This window comes from Scyliorhinus canicula, chromosome 18 (assembly GCF_902713615.1).
Source record: "Scyliorhinus canicula chromosome 18, sScyCan1.1, whole genome shotgun sequence".
NCBI classification, from domain to species: domain Eukaryota; kingdom Metazoa; phylum Chordata; class Chondrichthyes; order Carcharhiniformes; family Scyliorhinidae; genus Scyliorhinus; species Scyliorhinus canicula.
The window spans coordinates 84,984,161-85,011,694 of NC_052163.1; the positions used below are offsets into that span (position 1 = coordinate 84,984,161).

The 27,534-nt window shown below is 48.9% G+C and overlaps 1 protein-coding gene across 2 annotated transcripts in view; it reads right to left on the bottom strand.

Moving 5' to 3' along the window:
• Positions 1-8,238: 8,238 nt before the first annotated feature.
• Positions 8,239-27,534, bottom strand: part of ticam1 (toll-like receptor adaptor molecule 1) — a 60,440-nt gene continuing 41,144 nt past the window's right edge. For both annotated transcript variants that reach the window (XM_038777654.1, XM_038777655.1), the window contains exon 2: positions 8,239-12,322. In XM_038777654.1, the coding sequence (XP_038633582.1) occupies positions 10,035-12,134 (2,100 nt within the window). In that variant the 5' untranslated portion in view covers positions 12,135-12,322 and the 3' untranslated portion in view covers positions 8,239-10,034. The remainder of the gene's footprint in view (positions 12,323-27,534) is intronic.

Sequence of the window (27,534 nt, forward strand, 5' to 3'; positions counted from 1 at the left end):
CATATAATTTGTAAAGGTTTATGGTCAGAGAGACTTGGTGGTGCCCATACAAAGAACTCAAAAGTTAGTGTGCAAGTACAGCAAGCAATTAAGACAACAAATGGCATGTTGGCCTTTATTACAAAGAAATTGAAGTACAGGAATAAAGTCTTTACAATAGTATAGAGTTTTAGTGAGACCACATCTGGAATATGTCACCCATATTTAAAGATAACGTGTTTTGGAGGCAGTATATCAAAGGTCCTGGGATGAGGGGGGTTTCCCATAATGAAGGGCTGAGTAAATTAGGCCTATATTCTTTGGAGTTTAGACGAATGAAAGTTGATCTAATTGAAACATAAGAGATTCCAAAGGGGCTTGATAAGGTGGACACATAGGTTATTTCCACTGGTTGGGGAATCTAGAACATGGGAGCAGAGTGTCAGGATAAAGAGTCAATCATTTAGAACTGAGATGAGGAGAAATTTCTTCAAAGGGTTATGAGTCTTTGGAATTCCCACCCGCAAGTTATGGTTGTTCCGTCATTGAGTATATTTAAGGCTGGGATGGACAGATATTTGAGATCTTAGAGAATCAGTGGTTTGGGGAGGAGGCAGAAAAGCTGATTTGAAACGCAACATCAGCCTTGATCATATTGAATAGCAGAACAGGCACAGCGGGCTGTATGGTCTACTCCTATCTCGAGTTCTTGACCCTGTTCATCTGGGAGAAATAAATTTAAAAAATCATAGGCCAATTTAGGAAACAATATTGGGGATATATCTCTGACCTCGCCTATGCTTTCCCAGGATAATCAAGCAAGTTCCAGGAAACATGAGTAACGTAAAACTAGTCACTGGCAATCCGACCTACCCTGAATTCCTACAGATATTTTCCACTTGCACGGACTTGTCCAGCTGCCGATTGAAGGCATTTAGCGATTCCATACCAGACGTTCTGGCAATCTAGTCCATTGATTGATGAAGTTCCAAAAACATTCATGTTTTATACTGATTCCCTTTATCTTTCCCTCCCTGACAGGGCCTCAGTTTAATGCCTCATCTGAAAGAGATTATTGTTCAAAGCGAACTGGAACTGGTGAAATTACTCAAAACTTAAGGTAGACAAAGCATGCTTTATATTCCAAGAAAAATATAGTTGAGGTTCGAGACTACAAAAATACTGTAACGGAAAATTGTACAAGGGGACTGGCTGAAGCCTTGATGCCAAGCTGCTTTTTAGTTAGATGAAAACATTAAAAGCATCTTCCCCAACTGTATCTCTTGGTATCCTGAAGACACTAACTCCAGCCAGTATTTTGAGTTTTATGGATGCCAGCAGCCCTGCACAAATGCTATCTTTATGCAACAATCCAGATATTGCCAGCAGGCTGTTTATTAGTTGTAGGAAGCAACAGAGGAAAGTTCAAACTGCCCTCATCTGCATCATGCATGCTCTGGCAGAAGACAATGGGCAATCATTGGGGGGAGAAATTCTATCCCAATTTTTTACCCTTTACTGTTTTTTGGCATTGAAACAACAGACTCCTGTGTTGCCTTGGGTGAGATCGAATATCTTAAAAACAGACCAGGACTCAAACCCTTGGTTTTGTTCGTTTCAATTTATGACAACTACTGGCTCTATTTTTACATCATTGTTTCTACCCTAATCCCTCCCTGTTGTCTGCTTATTTATCTTTCTTCATTTCAATCTATATTTTTTCAGTTCTCCCCCATAAATGGTACTAAAAATTGCCCTTTCCAAACAAAAAGAAATAAATAAAAGGGTGGATGAAAGTATTTGTTGTCTTATCTCTGCAATGACCTCCTACTGATGAAGGAGGCATATCTCAGCTTCAGGGGAAATTGCTGAGACCAATGAATAGGTACTAGGTACACCACAGTAAACATTTAAGAAACAGTCGGGGCAGCACGGGAGGCGCAGTGGGTTAGCCCTGCAGCCTCATGGCGCTGAGGTCTCAGGTTCGATCCCGGCTCTGGGTCACTATCCGTGTGGAGTTTGCACATTCTCCCCGTGTTTGCGTGGGTTTTGCCCCCACAATCCAAAAATGTGCAGGTTAGGTGGATTGGCCACACTAAATTGCCCCTTAATTGGAAAAAAAATGAATTGGGTACATTAAATTTATTTATTTTTTTAAAATTTTAATTTAAGAAACAGTCAGGCGCTCCAAAGTCAGAAAGCTGTACTTGGAAATGCATTTAAAATTTTTTTTAGCATACATACCCAATTCATTTCTTCCAATTAAGGGGCAATTTTAGTGTAGCCAATCCATCTACCCTGCACATCTTTGGGTTGTGGGGGTGAAACCCACGCTGACACGGGGAGAATGTGCAAACACCACACAGTCAGTGACCGGGATCGAAACTGGGACCTCAGCGCCATGAGGCAGCAGTGGTCTCCACTGCGCCACCGTGCTGCCCATTTGCATTTCAAGCATCAATGCTTTTTGTATGAAGGAAAACTTCCAAACATCATGCCTAAATTTGCCTTTCACTCAATTGTACACCTGTGTTCTACTGTCACAGTTCAATGAAAACATTAGGCCTATGTTTGAGTTATCCACCAGACAACATCCAAAATAGATCATTTGATAATCACATTGTGGAAGTTTGCTGTGTGTAAATTGGATGTCTGGTTTCCTTTCATAGAATCCAAAGTGCAGAAGGAAGCCAGTCATCCCAGAGTCTGCACCGACCCTTAGAAACACCCTACCTTAGCCCACTCCCCCACCCCCACCCTATCTCCATAACCCCACTTCATTTTTTGATCACTGAGGGGCAATTTAGCATGTCCAATCCACCTCACATGCACATCTTTGGACTGTGGGAGGAAACCAGAGCACCCGGAGGAAACCCACGCAGACACCGGGGGGAAAGTGCAAACTCCACAGTCTCCCGAGGCTGGAATTGAACCCAGGTCCCTGGTGCTGTGAGGCAGCAGCGTTAACCACTGTGCCACTATGCCGCCCCTATATTACAAGTCATTATAGTCAAAGTACTTCATTGGCTATAAAGCGCTTTGGAACATCCTGAGGTCATGGAAGGCACAATACAAGTACAAGTCTTTCTTCATATGTTTATGGTTCTCTTCTGGATGCTGTTGTATATCTTATATACCTCAAAGGGTTTTTCTCTCATCTAGTTAGTCCAGTCTTTCCTCATAACTCAGTCCATTGAAAAGGGTGGGCTGTGAGGTGGAGAGGTTACTGGTGGATGAATTAGAATGACCGGAATAACTCTTCGCCTCCACATCTACTTTGTGGTCCAGTAAATGAACCTTGCCACTTATCACAGAATTCATTCCTCAAATTGTAAAATAAAGAGAATAGACACCACAACCCCCCGGAAAAACAAAGTTTTCCCAAATAAAACGAAAGTTTGTGTTTCAATATTTTAATCACTGAACATATTTACATTGTTTGCAACATTTTAACTGGTAGCGTCAAGCTTCCATTAGCTCTATCAGCAGCAAATAGACAGTGAACCCGATCTTTAGCTGATCATCTCATTCAGTTGCAGACTGAAGATTCATAACTTTAAATTGAGATAAAGATTCCCACTTGGGGTTTTTAAACAAGGGTTTCACACACAACCCAGATTCAGATTTAATGTTGGTCTCAAGAGATCATTGGGAATTGATCGTGTTGCAATGCAACTATGTCAGCAGCGTGTTTAATATGCATTTTACTTATTAAAGGCAATAACATTGACAACTAGTAGCAGAATACTACCACAGTGGTTGCATTTTATCAGATGGAGCAGGTGCCCAATTTTAATGGCTTGGCTCCTTTCTGCATTGAGTCAATGGATAGCAGGTCCAATGTCACAGAACAACTGTTGGTAGGGGTTAATTCTAGATCAACACTCAAAGACAGCATTCACTTTTATTGCAATAGCTCCACAGTAAATATTATTAACATTATAAAATTGAATCTGACAAAGATTTGAAACTGATCATGGATTAAATAAAGTGTTCTTGGTGCAAATAGTTTAATAGAAGGGTTTTCTCTCAGAAAAATGGAGGCTGGAGCCAAAAGAAACCTTCCCAGTAAACATTTATCACTGATTAACAGCCTACAATTTGATCAATAGTCAACAAATGCTGCCAAAATTGAATAATAATTATCTTTATTGTCACAAGTAGGCTTACATTAACATTGCAATGAAGTTACTGTGAAAAGCCCCTAATCGCCACATTCCGGCGCCTGTTCGGGTACACAGAGGGAGAATTCAGAATGTCCAATTAATCTAACAGCACATCTTTCGGGACTTTTGACTATGGAATTATTTTAATTTGTTATTGTCAGACAGAATCCCTTTTATATCAATCGGACTATATAACAGAATCGCTACAGTGCAAAAGCCCATTGAATCTTCACCGACCATCCGAAAGAGCACTGTACCTCAGCCCATGCCATATCTGTAACCCTCACCTACCCTTTTGGACACTTGAGGGGCAATTCAGCATGGCAAATCTACCTAGCCTGCACATCTTTGGACTGTGGGAGGAAACTGGAGCAGTGGGAGGAAACCCACGCAGACATGGGGAAAAAGTGCAAACTCCACACAGATACCCACGGCCGGAATTGAACCCAGGTCCCTGGTGCTGTGAGGCAGCAGTGCTAACCACGGCCCAGTTGTGCGACAAGGGGACTGTAAGATCTGACTATTTACGGTGAATAAAACAAATACTAATGGAAAATGCCAGAAATCAGCAGACGAGAAAATTCATATTTTAGATACAACTTTGAGTCAAACTCCACTCGAAACTTATTTTCTTTCTGACCGTGGTTGAAATGGCATGCATTTCCAGTTGCTTTTTTTTTTTAAAAACCTTTCAAAAACATTAGCCTCGAGAGCATTAGCATGCATAAGCTTGACCCATTCATCTGCAATTCCTCTCACTACTATTTTAGCAGTGGTGTCAAGCCATCGGTTACATGTCTCACAACAGAACTTCAAGGCCAGTTGAGGCATTTTACAGCCCTCAGGACTCGACATTGAGTTCAACAACTCAAGACTTTGATCTTTTTCCTCCATTTTGACCGTTTTTTATATCCAAAACATTTTCTTCCCAATGGAAACCAGCTTCACCAAGCCCCACCCCGGTGCTGTCACTTGTTCTTAAGTTTTACATTCACGAGGCTTTATTCTCCCATTAACACATTGATATCTTGCAAATTTGTGACAGCACTAACCCCACACCTGCGGGAGATGTTCACAGATTCATTGGCAAGGGGCACACTGTTATCCCCACTGGCACAATCCTCAATATCGCTAATAGCTAAAAAAGACAAAGACCCAACAGAATGCAGTTCCTACAGACCCATCTCGCTACTAAACGTCAACCCAAAAATATTGACCAAGATTCTCGCCAAAAGGCTGGAGGTACCAGAGGTAGTTGCAGAAGACCAAATGGGCTTTGTCAAAGGTAGACAGCTAACATCGAACATCAGGTGCCTGCTAAACGTGATCATGACCCCATCCGAGGAGAGAACACCCGATGTGATCATGTCCCTGAATGCAGAAAAGGCCTTCAACAGGGCCGGATGGAAGTACATCATAGAAGTACTGGAACGGTTCGGGCTCGGAACTGGATTCACCGCCTGGTGAGACTCCTGTATAACCCCCCCCATCCCCCATGGCGAGCGTACGGACAAATACCACCAGTTCTAAGTATTTGATGCAGGGATGCTCGCTATCTCCACTGCTGTTTGCCCTAGCAATCGAATCACTAGCGATCGCGCTCAGAACAGCAAAGAACTGGTAGGGGATCCGAAGAGGAGGCAGAGAGCACAGAGTCTCGCTCTATGTGGATGACCTGCTCCTCCACATCACGGACCCATAAAGTAGCATGGAAGGAATCATTGCGCTCTTGAAAGAGTTTGGAACCTTCTCGGGCTACGAATTTAACACGGACAAAAGCGAGATCTTCCCAGTGAACCCGCAAAGGGGAGGGGCAGATCTGGGTGGGGCTACCGTTTAAACAGGGCTGGCACAAATTCCGCTACCTGGGGATCCAAATCGCCCACGACTGGGTAGGGGTCCAGAAATGGAAACTGACCAGTCTGTCAGAGGAATTAAAAGAGGACCTGCAGAGATGGAACACACTCCCACTCTCCCTGGCGGGGAGGGTGCAGATGATCAAAATGAACGTGCTGCCCAGGTACCTCTTCCTAAGTAGGATCTTCCTACTTAGATCCATCCTGATCTATATCCCCAGGGCCTTTTTCAACTAACTGGACAAACTAATTATGGTGTTCGTCTGTGTGTGTGTGTGTGTGTGTGTGTGTGTGTGTGTGGGGGGGGGGGGGGGGAATGCAAAGATCCCAAAGAAGGTCCTACAGAAAACAAACTCCAGGGGGAACTAGCCCTCCCACACCTACAGTACCACCACTGGGCAGTGACAGCAGAAAAAATATAGGGGTGAATAAAGGAGCCAGAAGCTATGTGGTTCTCATGGAGGACTGGAAGGGGACCACCCTCCAGGTCCTGGTCACAGCGGCACTCCCATCCCCACCTAAGAAGTACTCAACCAGCCCAGTGGTGGTGGCAACACTCCAGTCATGGAACCATCTGCGACAACATTTTGGCCTAACTGAAATGTCCGATAAGGCCCCCATCTGCAACAACCACAGGTTCGCGCCTGTGTTCACTGACGCCTCCTTCAAAAGGTGGAGGCAGGATGGAGGGCACTAACAGTCAAGGACCTGTACACAGACGGTAGGGTAACAACACTGGGTGAACTGACGAAAAGATTCCAACAGGGGGCAACAAATTCAGGTACCTGCAGCTCAAAAACGTCCTACGAAAGGAAACAAGGACGTGCCCATGACCGCCGCGGCAGTCACTACTAGAGGAATTGTTGGACGCAGATATTTTAGGCAGAGAGAACTGTAGCAACATATACGGACGACTGATAGAGAGGGCCGACACCAAACTGGACATGACAAGGGAAAAGTGGTAAAAGGACTTGGGATTCAAAATAAGATGGGGCTCTGGAGCGATGTACTGCATAGGGTCAACCCCACCTCCACATGCGCAAGGCTCAACCTAACGCAACTAAAAGTGGTACATAGAGCCCACTTGACCACAACCCGAATGAGCAGGTTCTTGCCGGAGGTGGAGGACAATGTGAACGGTGCCAAGGAGGCTAACTACGTCCACATGTTCAAGGGCAGCACGGTAGCAGTGGGTAGCACTGTTGCTTCACAGCTCCAGGGTCCCAGGTTTGATTCCTGGCTTGGGTCACTGTCTGTGTGGAGTCTGCACGTTCTCCCCGTGTCTGTGTGGGTTTCCTCCGGGTGCTCAGGTTCCCTCCCACAAGTCTCGAAAGATGTGCTGTTAGGTGAATTGGACATTCTGAATTATCCCTGTGTACCCAAACAGGCGACGGAATGTGGCGACTAGGGGCTTTTCACAGTAACTTCATTGTAGTGTTAACGTAAGCCTACTTGTGACAATAAAGATTATTATTATGGTTTGCCCCAGACTTGCAGGATACTGGACAGCCTTTTTTGAGGCAATGGCCAAAGTGGTGGGGATGAGGTTGGTGCCATGCCAGAGAGTGGCAGTCTTCGGAGTATCAGGTCAGGCAGATCTCTTCAGGGGGAGGAGGGCTGACGCCCTTGCCTTTGCCTCCCTGATCGCCTGCCGTAGAATCCTGCTCGGCTGGACATCAGCAGAACCCGCCTAAAGCTGCAGACTGGCTATCCGATCTGTCGGAATTTCTCCAAATGGATAAAATCAAATTCGCCATCCGAAGGTCGGAAGAAGGCTTCCACAAAACATGGGAGCCATTCACCTGGCTGTTCCAGGACCGGTTTGTGGCCAGCAACTAGATAGCCAAGGATAATGAGAGAGTAGACAAGACAGAAAAGGGAAGTGGGAGGGGGGAGGGTCTGGGAAAATAGGAAAGCACAACTAAGCCCTACAGGAGAACCAAGGGCCTCGGGTAGAGGGAATGAGGGGGGGGGGGGGGCATGAACAATAACGGGGGAGCCAGGAAGGGTGACACAGGCGGGAAATGAGAAACAGGGGACCACAACGGCCACAGCAAGGAAAAGACAAAAGAGCGAAAAGAAACAACAACAAAAATAAATCCATGTAAATAGCAAAAAACGATCGCGATATAAATAACGTTAGGGGTACCGCCCAGGTGCTGCCTTGCAATATTCTCATTGTTGTGTGTATTTATATTTTGTTATGTATATCAAAACCCAATAAAAACATTGAAAAAGACATTTGATATCTTGCCTTTATGCAACTATTAAAAGATGGGCTTTTTGGTTGGCGTGGATGAGTTTGATCCGAAGTGCCCGTCTCCGTGCCGCAGAATCTATGATTCTCTTGCTGTTAACCCGTCCTCTGTCTTGTGACCTACACATCTTTGTTGCAATCTCTCCTAGCTCCCACCAATCGCTGACCTCCACCAACTTTACAACTCTCTTTTTTATGGTTTGAAGTGTGAGTTAATACTATACAGTAATATTGTATCTCAATGGGAAAAAAAGGCCCAGAAAATTTAAAGGATTCTGTAAATCATTTTGACGAGTTTTATTTTAGGAATTAGTTAATGCTACCATCATCCTCACAATGAAACTACCAAGGTTAGTCACAATATTAAATCAATCAGTCCCTTCTTCCCCAGGCTTCATCTTCATTCTTTCTCACTCACTCCTGTGCACTGTCGCTCCCTATTCCCCCAAATCTCCCCTATTTTCCTCTCCTCATTCATATTCTCACTCGCACAAGTTTCTCTGCCTGCCCCTCACAATTTCACACCGTCTCGTTTTGTGGCTCGGTCTCTCCCAAAAAAGGAGGAAAACTTGCATTTATGTAACACCTTTTATGATCAAACATCCCAAAGCATTTTTTGATGTGTATGTACTGTTGTAATCATAGAATCATGGAATGCTTCCAGCAAAGGAGGAGGCCATTTGGCCTGTCGGGTCTATGCAAGAGCAAATCAGCTCAGCACACTCCCTTGCCCTTTCCCTGTCATCTTGCAAATCTTTTCTCTTCATTTAATTGTCCAATTCTCACCTGAAATCCATGATTGACTCTGCCTCTACCATATTCTCAGCCAGTGCAATCCAGATGTTAACCAGCCGCAGTTTAAAAAAAAGATTTTTCTTCATGTCGCCATTTTTCCATTAAGGAATCCAGTTGTCATTGTTACAACAGTATTAACTCACACTTCAAACTTGCATTGGTGCAGCTCCGTAAATGGTGTTTGCTCCCTTCCCTTCTCCTAAGAGCAAGTGATCATTCTGTTTAAACAACGAGCTTTTGACTATGGCGGAGGAGCAGGGAGCAGCATTGTAATGTCTGTTCTATTCATGTCCGTCAGACACAGAACCACTGGCCGGTAATCAGGAGCAGATACGTACTTGGGGTTGATTACTCGGGGTTGCTGAGATTAGTTGCAGCTTCCCTGTCAAAGTCTTTTTCAGCAATCAGAGAACTGAGCTCAGATTATGTATGCAGGGTCCTGGTGTGACAAAGTACCACATGTAATAAAAACTGATTTGATTGCTGACAACTCAGGGCATTTTATAGAATTAATTTATAGGACATGAGCGACACTGGCTCGGTCAGCATTTATTACCCGTCCCTAACTGTCCTCCATTTCAGAACATCCATTGTTGTGGATCTGGAGTCACATGTAGGCCAGACCAAGTAAAGATGGTAGATATCTTTCCCCAATGGACACGAGTGAACCAGATAGGTTTTTACAACAATTGACAATGGTATCATGGTCGCCATTAGACTTTTCATTACAGATTTTTATTCAATTCAAATTTCACCATCTGCCGTGGTGTGATGTGAACCCGGGTCACCAGAGTCTTTGGATTACTAGTCCAGTGAGAATACCACTGCATCACTGCCTTCCCTCTGTACAGACATTAGTGCCAAGGTATCAAAAATTATACACTGGACATTTGTATTCATTTTCAGATGACAGCTTTACCAGCATTTACAATTCTGCTGGCCGTTGATTTCTCCATCGATCAAAAATAACAAGTAAGACATCTAACTGTGGTCACTATCTCCATCCTGCTCATCGTCTGTGCTCTCAATGGAATCTGTTATTGTCATCTGGTTGGAGTCCCCTATCTGTACATTTTTGGCATGCTGAATCTGGATTATGTTGGTGCCTTGGTTTTGCTGCTGTGTCGAACTACTGACAGTTACATTTTGACCTCCCTGCCCGTTGCCAGGATTAATGACTTGAAAGGGTGGTTGTATAAAGGGGCTGAAATTTGGCTGCTTTGGTAACATTGACGGCAAAAAAGGATTCAAGCCAGGTGGCAATAGAGAGAAGTCTAGATACGGCGGTGGGTTTAGCACAGGCTGTGTGTGTCCATTAACTGCAGTAGGTCCTGGATAGGGTGGGTGTGCGAATGGGTAGAGTTGTTGCATTTGGGCTAGTTGGGTGCACAATTCCATATAATGCATTTGAGCCGATAGAGTTTTCTGAAGTTCTCTTTGGGCCTGACTTAGCCTTTCTTGATACTGTTTTTGCGTTTGTTCCTCAAGCCAAATTTTCTTATGCTTCTCAAGGACTTCCCGTGTAAATGTCTTTCTTACATGTCTTTCAAAATGTCTGGAATTCTCATCGAGTCTATTGATAGCACTCAGTGCAAACGGGATATCCTCACGAGGCATCCGACTCTTCTGTGGTAGCATTGGAATGACAGTGTTATATTTGTACTCATTATTGATTGAATTTATCAGGACAATATTGGTCTTGTACTCATCCCAGCGATTCTTAAAGCTGTTGGTGAGGAGGAGGATTGTGAAGGCAGAATTGTTAACTGCATCTTCAATGCACTTTATTGGAGATCGCCCGGGGAGAGAGAATTCCTCAAAAAACGTTGCACCCTCCATTTTCACTAATGATTCCAGTCTAACTTGCACACTTTCTGCAATTTCCACATCCTCTGGGGCGTGAAAGACAACAAAAGGGTAAAATTTGTTCTCAAAGCTCTCGTCCACTGCCTGAGCAGACATGGTTTCAGAAGAATTAGACTGCCCACCTGTCAACAGCTTTGTCGTGTCCACTGAAGGACCGGGTGATATGGAATTGGCATGCACTTCATCCCCTGTCCCCTGGCCCCCTGATATTTTTGACTTTGAAGTAACTATCTGGTCACTGCTTGTTCTTCCAGTACATTGAGTTGGTCTCAGATCATTCACTTGATCTCCTGATGAACTTGGAGTTGAACAAACTGAGAGAGCAATGTCCTGTTCACCACCTCGAGCTCCAATGCTGTCAACCACCTTCTCCACTCCCAAATAATCGTCAGAGGATAGATTCAATACATTCTTAGAATTATTCAAAGTTATGTTGGCAGAATTTACAGGATTAACTGCGTTCTCTTCAGGGTCTGCCATTGAGGAGTTTAAATTATCTTGGCATGAATTGGAAATGAATGATGCAGTGGGAGATGCACTGATTTCAAAATGGCTGGGTACTGTAATTTCTGAATTGTTAAGTGAGTCAGTCGGTATTTGATTCGGATTGGTCCTGCATGCAACAGTTGATCTCATACTTGGACTTGGCTCTTCAATTGACTTCAGAGGTGATACTTCACCATTGTCCCCCTCACCTTCAAAATCCAGAGGACCACACAGCAACCTAAATTCTTGAATACGTTCTCGAAGATCCAAACTATGGTCTTGATTGCTGGACTTGAATGCTTTGATGGCAGCTTGGCAAGCTTGGTTCCTCATGGACGGCTTGCACAGATTTTCTTCCACAAGCACTGCAAGCATCGAAGCAAGGTCTGCAAGAACACCACTGTCTCCACCTGCAAACTCTTCATTTGACACCTCAGATGCCTCCCCTTCTCCCTCTGCACCACCCCCTGAACCTTGAATTTTGTTGAAAATGTACAAAGCAGATCTGTCAGCTGGCATCTCATTCAAAACTGACCTGGCTGCTCTCTCAGCCTCATCTTTCTTTTTCAAGAAGAATGATATAATGCTGTACAGGAGTTGGTGAATCTTTGCTTTCGCATTGGCAGTACTGAACTTGTACCACAGGCTGAGAAGTCTTTGTTCTGTGACTCCAGACAAAATGTCAAACAAGTCATCAAGAGATGGGGTGCGAGCGCAACCTTCTGCCATAATCGCACCTAGTGTCAAAACTGAGCTAGGCTAATGGAACAAGAAAGAACCAGCCAGTGTTTGAACATTGCTTCCAATTCCAATCAGGCTGATCTGACAATGAGTGCTGGGCACATTATACAGGAAGAGAAGTCTGTTTGCATCTTGTAATGCCAATGCTCAGGTCGACTGAGATACACCAATTCAGTCTGAAAAAGAAAGAGAATACAAAAGTTATTTTTCTTGGCAACAACATTTTCAGGACTAATTTGTATGCTACTTTCTTCCCTCTTTTATCTGATGCTGTTTGTTCATACTGAAGTCTGGTTTCATTCTCAGATAGCTATTATTCATGTTCGTGTCAATAGGCAAGTTACCGATAGAGGACTTCACAGGATAGAGCTATCCACTCTTCATGTAATGTCCATGCTCACACACTTGAGCAGGAGATGATTAGCAATCAAGAAGAAGCTATCCATCTTTGTGCATGTTCAACTTTAGTAGCCTAATGTGGGCGGCATGATGGCGCAGTGGTTAGCACTGCTGCCTACGCCGCTCAGGGCTCAGGTACAATCCTGACCCTGGGTCACTGTCCGTGTGGAGTTTGCACATTCTCCCCGTCTCTGCGTGGGTTTGACTCCCACAAACCAAAGATGTGCAAGGTAGGTGGATTGGCCGTGCTAAATTGCCCCTTAATTGGAAAAATTAATTGGGTACTCTATATTTATTTTTTAAAATCTAGCAGTCTAATATAACTCTGGTTGAAGCCAGCTAACTCAATGCAGTGTGGTGTTCAACCTCGTGACTTTGGTTTCTGTGGTTCGTTGTTAGGTTGGATCATGTTAAGTCTAATAGGCCAGATCTGTATTCATGGCACCATTCGGGCATTTTTGCTCTATTCAACAGAAACCAGCATAAACAACTTGAATGATTCCTCTCCTTGCACTGAAAACGCATAAAATCTCATCTCCGAGTTAAATAATGTTTAACTTACTATTGTATTTAATCTATTTTAGGACTAGTGGCATTGCTGACAGTATGTCAGACGCTGGACAAATTTCTAAGCACAGAGGTATGAAAATGAAATGAAAATTGCTTATTGTCACGAGTAGGCTTCAATAAAGTTACTGTGAAAAGCCCCTAGTCGCCACATTCCGGCGCCTGTCCGGGGAGGCTGGTACGGGAATCGAACCGTGCTGCTGGCCTGCTTGGTCTGCTTTAAAAGCCAGCGATTTAGCCAAGTGAGCTAAACCAGCCCCAGTGGCGCAATGGTTAACACTGCTGCCTCACAGCGCCAGGGACCCGGGTTTAATTCCAGCCTTGGGTGACTGTGTGGAGTTTGCACGTTCTCCCCGTGTCGGCGTGGATTCCCTCCGGGTGCTCCGGTTTCCTCACACAGCCCAATGATGTACAGGATTGGTGGATTGGCCATGTTAAATTGCCCCTGAGTGTCCAAAGATGTGCGGGTTAGGTGGGGTTACGGGGATAGGGCGGGGGAGTGGGCCTAGGTAGGCTGCTCTTATGGAGGGTCAGTGCAGACTCGATGGGCCAAATGGTCTCCTTCCTGCACTGTAGGATTCTGTGATACCATGTAAATGTATTGTTCTTATCATGTTAGAAGAGAATAGTAAAGGATTATTTTTGGAAATCCAAACACCCAGGTTTTTACCGAAAGAATGAAGTCACCACGTTCACTGTTTAAAACAAAATAATTTTACTACACAGAAATCAAAGAACATGAATAATAATAACTACACACTTATAAATAGTCAGTTACATTAAAGATATTTAAAGTACAATAAACAATTATATATACTCTAAACCAAACTTAGCTTAAATTTCTTTCTACATCTTTTTGACTTGCATCTCAAAATGCTCAAGTCAGATGCTTTAAAAAGAAATCCCATTAAGGGGCAATTTAGCGTGGCCAATCCACCTACCCTGCACATCTTTGGTTTGTGGGAGTTAGAATCATGCTGACACGGGGAGAACATTCAAACTCCACACGGACAGTGACCCGGGACGAGGATCGAACCTGGGTCCTCGACACTTTGAGCCAGCCGTGCCAGCCACCGTGCCCTCAAGTCAGACCACTTATCAGAAATTGGTCTGAGTACAGTTCCAAAGATTCACATAATGGTTGAGATTTCGTGAGCCTTCAGCTTACTTCTGACAAGGCTGGCCCATCTAAACTCCTCCCACAGGTTCCACAGTTATAGACTCCCAGGTCAACACGGGTGTTGGTAGCGTCTTAAGTGGAGCAACCGTGTGTCAGAACTCTCTTGGTTCTAATGTTCTTGAACTCTGGAGTTTTGCATTTAGGAACTCGCTCCCTCTCTTCTCAGCTTAACTATCCCAGAAATCCAGTGCACTGTTGGTAGAGTTCTTCCGTTATCAAGATTTTAAACCCTTTCAGCCTGCAGACCAAATTTCAACTGAATTCTGTTTGAAAAGATGTTCCCTGCAGTCAGATTTTTCTAAACTGAACTCCATGAAAACAGGACCACACATAGTAATCTACCCACCCTGTAATTAACTTATTGTTTACCTTTTGCTTTACTATTGTTTATCTCCGAGGCAGTTTGGTCATATGATCAGTTACTGAAAGCCTTGCTTTTTACAAGAGATCATCTTCCAAAGAAACTAGTTCTTAAACAGACGATCACCCCAACTTAAATACAGGGGTTTTCCCCTAAAAGTACTTAGCCCATTAAATTATTCTGCCGCCAAAATCAAGCTATATTCAAGATAACATATCCCATTTGCACATGATCTATCTAATCACTGTAAGTCAACACAGCCGGAGGTCATCGAGTTGAATTGCTACTTCGTTTTGAGATATTTGCAAACTAAATGGTTTGTAAATTTCTGAGGGCAGTTCCAAAAAAAACCTTAAATGACTGCTTTTTGTTTTAACTTTTTGAACTTAAGCGTGACATCAGAAAAACATTAAGGAGAACTTTCTTCCTTCAATAGTGCATTGAAATCTTTTACAACCTCATAACCAGGCTGACTTGATTTTACAGACACTTTCAACAATGCAGCATTCACCTCAGTAGTGCACTAATTGTCAGTCTAGGTCATGACCAACATGCGGCACATGGGCCACGGCACGGCCTGTCTGGTCTCTCTATCCACCCAGTGTTCAAAATGTCGATAAGTAAATTCAACAATATAAGGTGGAGGGGCACGAGGCACTCCACAAGAAGTGGCAGGAACGCTTCGAGGAGCTTGATCACCGCATGAGGCGGAAAAACCTGCGGATCCTGGGCCTTGCGGAGGGGCAAGAGGGGTCGGACATGACAGCCTACGTGGCTGTAATGCTGAACTCGCTAGTGGGGGCCGGGTCTTTCCATCTGCCCTTGGAGCTGGAGGGAGCACACAGAGTACTGGCCAGGAGGCCTAAGGAAGATGAACCCCCGCGTGCGGTGCTGGTGAGATTCCACCGGTTCAGTGATCGGGAGTGCGTGCTGTGCTGGGCCAGGAAGGTGAAGAGCAGCAAGTGGGAGAATGGGGTAGTACGGATCTACCAGGATTGGAGTGCGGAGGTGGCTAAGCGGCGGTCCGGATTTAATCGGACGAAAGAGGTGCTTTATAGAAAAAAGATAAAGTTCGGAACGTTGCAGCCCGCGCGCCTGTGGGTAACTTATTCGGACCGGCATTATTATTTCGATTCCCCGGAGGAGGCGTGGGCCTTCGTGCGGACGGAGAATCTGGACTTGAACTAGGGGTTGGGGGTTGCGAGGTTGGCTGTAATATATTAGTGCTGGATTCTGCTGTTGCTGTGTTCTCTTTTTCTTCTGTTTTTCTCTTCTTGTCTTAGTACTTTTGCAATTTTGATATGGTTATTTACGGAGGGGTTGTTCTGCTATGTTTTTGTTTTTGTGCTGTGGGGCATTGTTTGGGCTGTGTATCTTGTGGGGAGGGTTGGGGGGGGTCTGTTGTATTCTATGTCGGGTTGGGGGTATGGAGTGGGGCTGATATTTGGGAGCTGTGTCAGAAAGGTGTGGTGGGGCAGGGCGAAAGCGCGGGCTTTCCTCTGGTTTCCCGCGCTGCGGGGCTGGGGGGTGGAGACGGTGACGGGGGAGGCGGGGCCTTAACTGGTTATTCCCCGCGCTGGAGCGGTGCCTGGAGGAGGGATAGATTGGGGGGTGATCCCACTTCGGGAGGGGTCGGGCTATTGGCGGGAGTTTCCGGGGTCAGCAGAAGTTAGCTGACCCACGGAAGTACAATGGAGGACGGTTCGCGGCTGGGAGGGTTCCTAGCCTGGGGGGGAAGGGAGGGGGGGAAAGGGGAATACCGGGTTGCTGCTGGTAGGGTCAAGGAGGAGCTGGGGGGGGGGGGGGGGGGGGGCTGGGGGGACAGAGGTGAGGTGTTGTCGCTATGGGGACTGGGTCGGGCAGGGGGTGCTGGCCTGGGGCGGGCAGTCGGCGGGCTATGGCTAGCCGACGGGGGAGGGGGGCGGGACGCCCTCTGATCCGGTTGGTCACTTGGAATGCGAGAGGGTTGAATGGGCCGGTGAAGCGGTCGAGGGTACTGGCTCACCTGAAGGGGCTAAAGGCAGATGTGGCAATGCTTCAGGAGACCCACCCGAGGGTGGCGGACCAGGTCCGACTGAGGAAGGGATGGGTGGGGCAGGCTTTCCACTCTGGGTTGGATGTGAAGAACCGGGGAGTGGCGATTCTGGTGGGGAAAAAAGTGCTGTTTGAGGCATCGGAGGTGGTGGCGGATAAGGGGGGTAGGTATGTTATGGTTAGGGGCAGGCTACAAGGAGAGGTGGTGGTACTGGCTAGTGCAGGGGTGGGCAAACTACGGCCCGCCAAAGGTCTTTATGCGGCCCACCAAGTCATTAAAAAAAAAAAAAAAATTTAAAAAACAAAAATTTTTTTAAAAAGTTTTAAAAAAATTTTTTAAGGTTAATGGGGGGGGCTGTTGGGTTACTTACTGGCATAGGGTGGATACGTTGACTTGAGTAGGGTGATCATTGCTCGGCACAACGTCGAGGGCCGAAGGGCCTGTTCTGTGCTGTACTGTTCTATGTTCTATATGAGGCGCCCAGAATCATAACCGGGTGAAGTAATTATTTTACTTAATATACTATGCGGCCCTTTAAAATTGTGAATTTCTGAATGTGGCCCTTGCACGGAAAAGTTTGCCCACCCCTGGGCTAGTGTGTATGCCCCAAATTGGGACGATGCGGGCTTTATGAGGCGTATGTTGGGACGGATCCCGGATCTGGAGGCGGGAGGTCTGATCATATAAATGTTTTTTATTGAGTTTTCATATTTTATATATGACAAATTACAAGTTATTAGAGAGAGAGAAAAAAAAAAACAAAAAAAAACAAAGGAAAACACAAAATTGTTTTACATGAATATTTACAGGTAAGCATCTTCATAACAATAATTGTGGCCGCCCCCTTTAGCCAGCATACATATTTTACATTCCCCAATATGGCCGAGGCACATGTTTATAGGCATTTATTTATAGTTTGGTTTTGGGCCTTGGCTTGCCATCAAACCCCCATACCGAGCCCGTAGACCCCCCCCCCCCCCTCCCCCCTGGCTACCTTCCCCCGATTCCCGCCCATTTTCCCCTGGTTCTTGGCCACCCGACTATTCTTCCTCATGTACGTTGGCCACAAACAGGTCCCGGAACAGTTGCATGAATGGCTCCCACGTTCTGTGGAAGCCGTCGTCCGACCCTCGGATGGCGAATTTGATTTTCTCCATTTGGAGAGATTCCGAGAGGTCGGACAGCCAGTCTGCAGCTCTGGGTGGTGCTGCTGACCGCCAGCCAAACAGGATTCTACGGCGGGCAATCAGGGAGGCAAAGGCAAGGGCGTCCGCCCTCCTCCCCAGGAATAGATCTGGCTGGTCTGAAACCCCGAAGACCGCCACTATCGGGCATGGCTCCACCCTCACCCCCACCACTTTGGACATAGCCTCGAAGAAGGCTGTCCAGTACTCCACAAGTCTGGGGCAAGACCAGAACATGTGGGCGTGGTTGGCCGGGCCTCTCTGGCACCGCTCACATTTGTCCTCCACCTCCGGGAAGAACCTACTCATACGGTTTCTCGTTAAGTGGGCTCTATGTACCACTTTTAGTTGCGTCAGGCTGAGCCTTGCGCACGTGGAGGTGGAGTTGACCCTATGCAGTGCTTCGCTCCAGAGTCCCCACCCTATCTCCATCCCCAGGTCGTCCTCCCATTTCCTTCTTGTTGCGTCCAGTACGGTGTCGTCCCTGTCTACCAGTCGGTCATACATGTCACTACAGTTCCCTTTCTCTAGGATACTTGCGTCCAGTAGGTCTTCCAATAGTGTCTGTCGTGGCGGTTGTGGGTACGTCCTTGTCTCCTTTCGTAGGAAGTTTTTGAGCTGCAGGTACCGTAGCTCGTTCCCCCCAGCTAGCTGAAATTTCTCTGTCAGGGGGGCTTTAATATGGTGTTGGATCCTTCACTGGATCGGTCCAGCTCTAGGACGGGTAGGAGGCCGGCGGCGGCCAAGGTACTGAGAGGGTTTACGGATCAGATGGGTGGAGTGGATCCATGGAGGTTTGTGAGGCCGAGGGCACGCGAGTACTCTTTCTTCTCCCACGTACATAGGGTCTACTCTCGGATAGATTTCTTCGTGGTGAGAAGGGGACTGATTCCGAGAGTAGAGGAGGCCGAGTATTCGGCCATCGCAATCTCCGACCACGCTCCGCATTGGATAGAGTTGGAGATGGGAGAGGTGCGGGACCAACGTCCGTTGTGGCGGTTGGATGTGGGGTTGTTGGCGGAGGAGGTGGTGTGTAGGAGGGTCCGGGCAAGTATTGAGGGGTACCTTGAGGTGAATGATACGGGGGAGGTTCAGATGGGGATGGTCTGGGAAGCCCTGAAGGCAGTGATTCGTGGGGAGCTGATATCCATCCGGGAACACAGGGAGAGGAGCGAGAGGGATAGACTGGTGGGAAAGATGCTGGAGGTAGACAGGAGGTATGCAGAGGCACCAGAGGAGGGACTGTTGGGGGAGAGGCGCAGCTTGCAGGCTAAATTTGATTTACTGACCACTAGAAAGGCGGAGGCACAGTGGAGGAAGGCACAAGGGGCAGTGTACGAACATGGTGAAAAGGTGAGTAGGATGCTGGCTCATCAGCTCCGCAAGCGGGATGCGGCTAAGGAGATTGCTGGAGTGAGAGACAAGAGTGGGAATGTGGTGCGGAAGGGGGTAGAAGTGAATGAGGTCTTCAGGGACTTTTACGGGGAACTGTACCGGTTGGAGCCAATGGGGGAGAGGGGGGGAATGGAGAGGTTCCTTGACGGGCTTTCTTTCCCGAAGGTGCAGGAGGAGAAGGTGGAGGGGTTGGGTGCGCCGATTGAGCTGGAGGAGCTAGTTAAGGGGATCGGGCAGATGCAGTCAGGGAAGGCACCGGGGCCGGATGGGTTCCCGGTGGAATTTTATAAAAACGTTTGTGGACCTAGTGGGCCCCTTGCTGGTGCGGACACTCAATGAAGCGTGGGAAGGGGGGACTTTGCCCCCGACAATGTCGCGGGCGCTGACCTCGTTAATTTTAAAGAAGGACAAGGACCCCCAGCAGTGTGGTTCATACAGGCCCATATCTCTCCTCAACGTGGATGCTAAGGTGCTGGCAAAAATCCTGGCCACCAGGATAGAGGACTGTGTGCCAGGGGTTGTGCACGAGGACCAGACAGGTTTTGTGAAGGGAAGGCAGCTGAACACGAATGTGCGGAGATTGCTGAATGTCATCATGATGCCGGCGATTGAGGGGGACGCAGAGATAGTGGTGGCGCTGGATGCGGATAAGGCCTTCGATAGAGTGGAGTGGGGGTACCTATGGGAGGTGTTGGGGAGGTTTGGATTTGGTGAAGGGTTCATTAGATAAGTAAGGCTGCTATATGAGGCCCCGATGGCGTGCGTGGCCACAAATAGGAGGAGGTCGGAGTACTTCCGGCTTTACCGAGGGACCAGGCAGGGTTGCCCCTGTCCCCCTTGTTGTTTGCACTGGCAAACGAGCCGCTGGCGATGGCGTTGAGAGATTCAGAGAGGTGGAGAGGCTTGGTGCGAGGTGGAGAGGAACATAGGGTGTCGTTGTATGCCGACGACCTGTTACTGTATGTGGCGGACCCGGTGGGAGGGATGCCGGGAGTGATGGAGTTGCTAGCTGAGTTTGGGACCTTTTCAGGTTATAAATTAAATTTAGGCAAGAGCGAGGTGTTTGTGGTGCACCCTGGAGACCAGGAGGAAGGAATTGGTAGGCTCCTGCTTAGGCGGGCAGGTGAGAGCTTTAGGTACCTGGGGGTGCAGGTGGCCAGGGACTGGGGGACTCTTCACAAGCATAACTTCACCAGACTTGTAGATCAGATGGAGGAGGAGTTCAAGAGGTGGGACATGCTGCTATTGTCGTTGGCGGGGAGGGTACAGTCCGTCAAAATGACGGTGCTTCCGAGGTTCTTGTTCCTCTTTCAGTGCCTGCCCATCTTTATCCCCAGGGCCTTCTTTAGGAGAGTGACTAGCAGTATTTTGAGCTCTGTGTGGGCACATGGGACTCCGAGAGTGAAGAGGGTGTTCCTGGAGCGAGGAAGGGATAGAGGCGGGCTGGCGCTGCCCAACCTTCTGGGGTACTATTGGGCAGCCAATGTGTCAATGGTGCGTAAATGGGTGATGGAGGGGGAGGGGCGGCGTGGAAAAGAATGGAGATGGCGTCATGTAGAGGTACGAGCCTGGGTGCCGTGGCGGCGACCCTAAGAATCTGGGGACAGTGGAGACGGCATCGGGGGGAAACAGGGGGCTCGATGGAGGCTCCACTGGGTGGCAACCATCGATTCATCCCGGGGAACACGGATGGGGGATTTAGGGGGTGGCAAAGGGCGGGCATCAGCAAATTGAGGGACCTGTTTATTGGCGGGAGGTTTGCGGGCCTGGGGGAACTGGAAGATAAATTTGGCCTTCCCCAAGGGAACATGTTCAGATACCTGCAGGTAAAGGCGTTTGCTAGGCGACAGGTAGAGGGATTCCCTTTGCTGCCCTCGCAGGGAACGATGGACAGAGTGCTTTCGGGGGTGTGGGTCGGAGAGGGGAAGGTGTCTGACATCTATAAGGTAATGCAGGAGGTGGAGGAGTCGTCAGTGGAGGAGCTGAAGGCTAAATGGGAGGAGGAACTCGGGGAGCAGATAAAGGACGGGACTTGGGCGGATGCCTTGGAGAGAGTTAACTCTTCCTCCTCATGTGCAAGGCTTAGTCTCATCCAATTTAAGGTGCTGCACCGGGCCCACATGTCCGGGACCAGGATGAGTAAGTTCTTTGGGGGTGAGGACAGGTGCACCAGATGTTCGGGGAGTCCAGCGAACCACGCCCATATGTTCTGGGCATGCCCAGCACTGGAAGAATTCTGGAAGGGGGTGGCGGGGACGGTGTCGAGGGTGGTTGGATCCAGGGTCAAACCAGGGTGGGGACTCGCGATCTTTGGAGTTGCGGTAGAGCCGGGAGTGCAGGAGGCGAAAGAGGCCGGTGTCCTGGCCTTTGAGTCCCTAGTAGCCCGGCGAAGGATCTTGCTGCAGTGGAAGGATGCGAGGCCCCCAAGCGTGGAGACCTGGATCACTGACATGGCGGGATTTATAAAATTGGAAAAGGTCAAATTTGCCCTGAGAGGCAGACGACCTGCTCCTGTACGTGTCGGACCCAGTGGCCGGGATGGGAACTATACTGGGAATGCTGAGGAAGTTCGGGCAGTTCTCAGGATACAAATTAAATACGGTCAAGCGTGAAATGTTTGTGGTCCAGGCAAGGGGCCAGGAGAACAGATTGAGAGGGCTACCGTTTAGGCTGGTTGAGGAAAATTTCCGGTATTTGGGAATCCAGGTGGCACGAGACTGGGGCAGGCTGCATAAGTTAAATTTGGCCAGGGTGGTGGAGCAAATGAAGGGAGAGTTTCAGAGATGGGATGCACTCCCGCTGTCGCTGGCAGGGAGGGTGCAGACTGTAAAGATGACAATCCTCCCTCGATTTTTGTTTATTTTTCAGTGCCTCCCGATCTTTTTCCCACAGTCCTTCTTCAAAAGAGTGAATGGGCTGATCATGAGCTTTGTCTGGGCGGGAAAATCCCCGCGGGTGAAGAAGGCGATGTTGGAGAGGGACCGCAGCGAGGGAGGGCTGACTTTGCCGAGTCTGATCAATTATTACTGGGCGGGGCCAGTTGTTGGGTTACGAAGAAAGAATTTTTTTTTTTTAAGGAAAAAAAAAAAAATTATTACTGGGCGGCCAACATTGCTATGATAAGGAAGTGGATGGTGGGTACGGGGTCTATTTGGGAGCGGGTGGAGGCGGCTTCGTGCAGGGGCTCCAGCTTGGAAGCCCTGGTCACGGCTCCTCTACCGCTGCCGCCGGCCAAGTACACCACCAGCCCGGTAGTGGTGGCAACCCTGCGGATATGGGGCCAGTGGAGGAGGCATGTGGGGGAGATGGGGGCGTCTGTCTGGGCGCCAATCTGCGACAACCATCGGTTTGCCCCCGGCAGTATGGATGGGGGGTTCCGAGTATGGCGGCGAGCAGGGGCGGGAAGGGTGGGTGATATGTTCCTGGAAGGGAGCTTCGCGAGTTTGAGGAGCTTGGAGGAGAAATTTGGGTTGGTAAGGGGAAATTATTTTAGATACCTACAGCTGCGGGACTTTGTTCGCAGACAGGTCCCATCTTTCCCGCGCCTCCCGCCAATGGGGATCCTCGACAGAATAGTCTCTAGGAGGGAAGAAGGGGAGGGCAGAGTCTCGGGTATATATAAGGTGCTCATGAGGGAGGAAGGGTCCCAGACAGAGGAACTGAAACTTAAATGGGAGGAGGAGCTAGGCGGGGAAATGGAGGATGGGCTGTGGGCAGAGGCCCTGAGTAGGGTAAATTCGACCGCGACATGTGCTAGGCTCGGGCTGGTCCAATTTAAGGTCGTTCACCGGGCCCATATGACGGTGGCTCGGATGAGCAAATTTTTCGGGATAGAGGACAAATGCGCTAGGTGCGCGGGAGGACCAGCGAACCATGTTCACATGTTTTGGGCATGCCCTAAGCTGAGGGGGTACTGGGAGGGATTTGCGGGGGTCATGTCCCAGGTGCTAAAAACAAGGTTGGTGATGAGTCCAGGGGTGGCAATTTTTGGGGTTTCGGAAGACCCGGGCGTCCAGGGGGAGAAAGAGGCCGATGTGCTGGCCTTTGCTTCCCTGATAGCCCGGCGACGAATATTATTGGTGTGGAGGGACTCAAAGCCCCCGAAGACTGAGTGGTGGCTTGCGGACATGTCGAGTTTCCTGGGGATGGAAAAAATTAAGTTCGCCTTGAGGGGATCTGTGCAGGGGTTCACCCGGAGGTGGCAACCATTTATTGACTTCTTTGCGGGAGAGTGAGCGTCAGCAGGGGGGTGGGGGGGAGGGGGGGGTAGAGTAGAGTAGGAGGGAAAATATGGCGGGTATTACCGGTGGGAGGGGAGCGGGCTTGTGCAATATGTTACGATGGAAGTATTGAAAGTACGTGGATGTTTGCACATTTTTGCCTTTTTTGCTTTCTTTCTGATGATGTCTGTAACTGTTTATAAAGCCAAAAACTACCTCAATAAAATTGTTTATTAAAAAAAAAAAAGTTTTTTGCCCTGAGAGGATCAATACAAGGGTTCTATAAACGGTGGCAGCCTTTTCTGGACTTCCTGGCTCAGAGATAGGTATCTTGGTCAATAGCAGCAGGAACCCCGGGGGGGGGGGGGGGGGGGGGGGGGGGGGGTGCACTATTGTAGTGTCTATTCTGTAACTTTATAGTGTGTTAATTTGCGTTGTTGTTAAAATGCTGTGTTGTTCATGGAGGTGGGGCGAATGTATATGATTGTTAATATTATTGTTATTTTCGGTATTTTACTAAGGTGTGTCAATGTTGTATAAAATCAAAATTTTTCAATAAAAATTATTTCCAAAAAAAAAGTAAATTCAACAATTCTTCAAAGAACTGTTCCTCCACAGGTGGCTTCGTTATTCCGCTTGCTGTCGTTAGGATCATTATGTGTACATGTGCGTGACGAGACAGTGTACACATGTGCGTGAGCGAGAGTGTGTACATGCACATGAGCGAGACAGTGTACACATGTGCATTAGCAAGAGTATGTGCGAGAGCGAGTGTGTATGTGCGTGAGCGAGAGTGCGTGTATGTACGTGAGCGAGAGTGCGTGTATGTGCGTGAGCGAGAGTGCGTGTACGTGCGTGAGCGAGAATGCGTGAGCGAGAGTGTGTGTATGTGCGTGAGCTAGAGTGTGTGTATGTGCGTGAGCAAGAGTGCATGTATGTGCGTGAGCAAGAGTGCATGTATGTGCGTGAGCAAGAGTGCATGTATGTGCGTGAGCGAGAGCGCGTGAGCGATAGTGTGTGTATGCGCGTGAGCGAGAGTGCGTGTAGGTGCGTGAGCGAAAGTGCGTATAGGCGCGTGAGCGAGAGTGCAGGTACTTGCGTGAGCGAGAGTGTGTGTATGCACGTGAGCGAGAGTGTGTGTATGCACGTGAGCGAGAGTGCATGTATGCATGAACAAGAGTGCATGTATGCATGAGCGAGAGATTGTGTGAACAAGAGTATGTATGAAAGAGTTTGCGTGTATGTGAGTGTGTGTATATGTGTGAGCGTGAGAATGTACATGTGTGAGCAAGACTATGTATGCATGAGCACGGGTTTGTGTGTGAGCAAGAGCGTGTATGCATGAGCAAGAGCGTGTATGCATCAGCAAGAGCGTGTATGCATGAGCAAGAGCATGTGTGTGAGCAAGAGCGTGTGTGTGCGAGCAAGAGCAAGACTGGTGTATGCGAGAGTGTGTATGTATGTGTGTGAACGAGAGAGTATGTACATGTGCGTTAGGAAGAGTGTATGTGCGTGAGTGTGTGTATGTGCACGAACGAAAGTGTATATGTGCCTGTGAGTGAGCGAGTGTGTATATGCGGGTGAGCGAGACAGTGTATACATGTGCATTAGCAAGAGCATGTGCGAGAGTGTGTATGTGCATGAGTTAAAGTGTATATGTACGTGAGTGAGAGTGCGTGAGCGAGTGTGTGTATGCATGAGCGCGTGAGTGAGAGTGCGTGTCTGCGTGAGCGAGTATGTGTATGCATGAGCGCGTGAGTGAGAGTGCGTGTCTGCGTGAGCGAGTGCGTGTCTGTGTGAGCGAGAGTGTGTGTCTGCGTGAGCGAGAGTGCGTGTCTGCGTGAGCGAGAGTGCGTGTCTGCGTGAGCGAGAGTGCGTGTCTGTGTGAGCAAGAGTGCGTCTGTGTGAGTGAGAGTGCGTGTCTGCGTGAGCGAGAGTGCGTGTCTGCGTGAGCGAGAGTGCGTGTATGCATGAGCGAGAGTGCGTGTCTGTGTGAGCGAGAGTGCGTGTATGTGTGAGCGAGAGTGCGTGTCTGTGTGAGCGAGAGTGCGTGTCTGCGTGAGCGAGAGTGCGTGTCTGTGTGAGCGAGAGTGCGTGTCTGCGTGAGCGAGAGTGCGTGTCTGTGTGAGCGAGAGTGCGTCTGTGTGAGCGAGAGTGCGTGTCTGCGTGAGCGAGAGTGCGTGTCTGCGTGAGCGAGAGTGCGTGTCTGCGTGAGCGAGAGTGCGTGTCTGTGTGAGCGAGAGTGCGTGTCTGTGTGAGCGAGAGTGCGTGTCTGTGTGAGCGAGAGTGCGTGTCTGTGTGAGCGAGAGTGCGTGTCTGCGTGAGCGAGAGTGCGTGTCTGTGTGAGCGAGAGTGCGTGTATGTGTGAGCGAGAGTGCGTGTCTGTGTGAGCGAGAGTGCGTGTCTGTGTGAGTGAGAGTGCGTGTCTGCGTGAGCGAGAGTGCGTGTCTGCGTGAGTGCGAATGCGTGTATGTGTGAGCGAGAGTGCGTGTCTGTGTGAGCGAGTGCGTGTCTGTGTGAGCGAGAGTGCGTGTCTGCGTGAGCGAGAGTGCGTGTCTGTGTGAGCGAGAGTGCGTGTCTGTGTGAGCGAGTGCGTGTCTGCGTGAGAGAGAGTGCGTGTCTGTGTGAGCGAGAGTGCGTGTCTGTGTGAGCGAGTGCGTGTCTGTGTGAGCGAGAGTGCATGTCTGTGTGAGCGAGAGTGCGTGTCTGTGTGAGCGAGAGTGCGTGTCTGCGTGAGCGAGTGCGTGTCTGTGTGAGCGAGAGTGTGTGTCTGCGTGAGCGAGAGTGCGTGTCTGCGTGAGCGAGAGTGCGTGTCTGCGTGAGCGAGAGTGCGTGTCTGTGTGAGCAAGAGTGCGTCTGTGTGAGTGAGAGTGCGTGTCTGCGTGAGCGAGAGTGCGTGTCTGCGTGAGCGAGAGTGCGTGTATGCATGAGCGAGAGTGCGTGTCTGTGTGAGCGAGAGTGCGTGTATGTGTGAGCGAGAGTGCGTGTCTGTGTGAGCGAGAGTGCGTGTCTGCGTGAGCGAGAGTGCGTGTCTGTGTGAGCGAGAGTGCGTGTCTGCGTGAGCGAGAGTGCGTGTCTGTGTGAGCGAGAGTGCGTCTGTGTGAGCGAGAGTGCGTGTCTGCGTGAGCGAGAGTGCGTGTCTGCGTGAGCGAGAGTGCGTGTCTGCGTGAGCGAGAGTGCGTGTCTGTGTGAGCGAGAGTGCGTGTCTGTGTGAGCGAGAGTGCGTGTCTGTGTGAGCGAGAGTGCGTGTCTGTGTGAGCGAGAGTGCGTGTCTGCGTGAGCGAGAGTGCGTGTCTGTGTGAGCGAGAGTGCATGTATGTGTGAGCGAGAGTGCGTGTCTGTGTGAGCGAGAGTGCGTGTCTGTGTGAGTGAGAGTGCGTGTCTGCGTGAGCGAGAGTGCGTGTCTGCGTGAGTGCGAATGCGTGTATGTGTGAGCGAGAGTGCGTGTCTGTGTGAGCGAGTGCGTGTCTGTGTGAGCGAGAGTGCGTGTCTGCGTGAGCGAGAGTGCGTGTCTGTGTGAGCGAGAGTGCGTGTCTGTGTGAGCGAGTGCGTGTCTGCGTGAGAGAGAGTGCGTGTCTGTGTGAGCGAGAGTGCGTGTCTGTGTGAGCGAGTGCGTGTCTGTGTGAGCGAGAGTGCGTGTCTGTGTGAGCGAGAGTGCGTGTCTGTGTGAGCGAGAGTGCGTGTCTGCGTGAGCGAGAGTGCGTGTCTGCGTGAGTGCGAATGCGTGTATGTGTGAGCGAGAGTGCGTGTCTGTGTGAGCGAGTGCGTGTCTGTGTGAGCGAGAGTGCGTGTCTGTGTGAGCGAGTGCGTGTCTGTGTGAGCGAGAGTGCGTGTCTGTGTGAGCGAGAGTGCGTGTCTGCGTGAGTGCGAATGCGTGTATGTGTGAGCGAGAGTGCGTGTCTGTGTGAGCGAGAGTGCGTGTCTGCGTGAGCGAGAGTGCGTGTCTGCGTGAGCGAGAGTGCGTGTCTGTGTGAGCGAGTGCGTGTCTGTGTGAGCGAGAGACCGTGTCTGCGTGAGCGAGAGTGCGTGTATGTGTGAGCGAGAGTG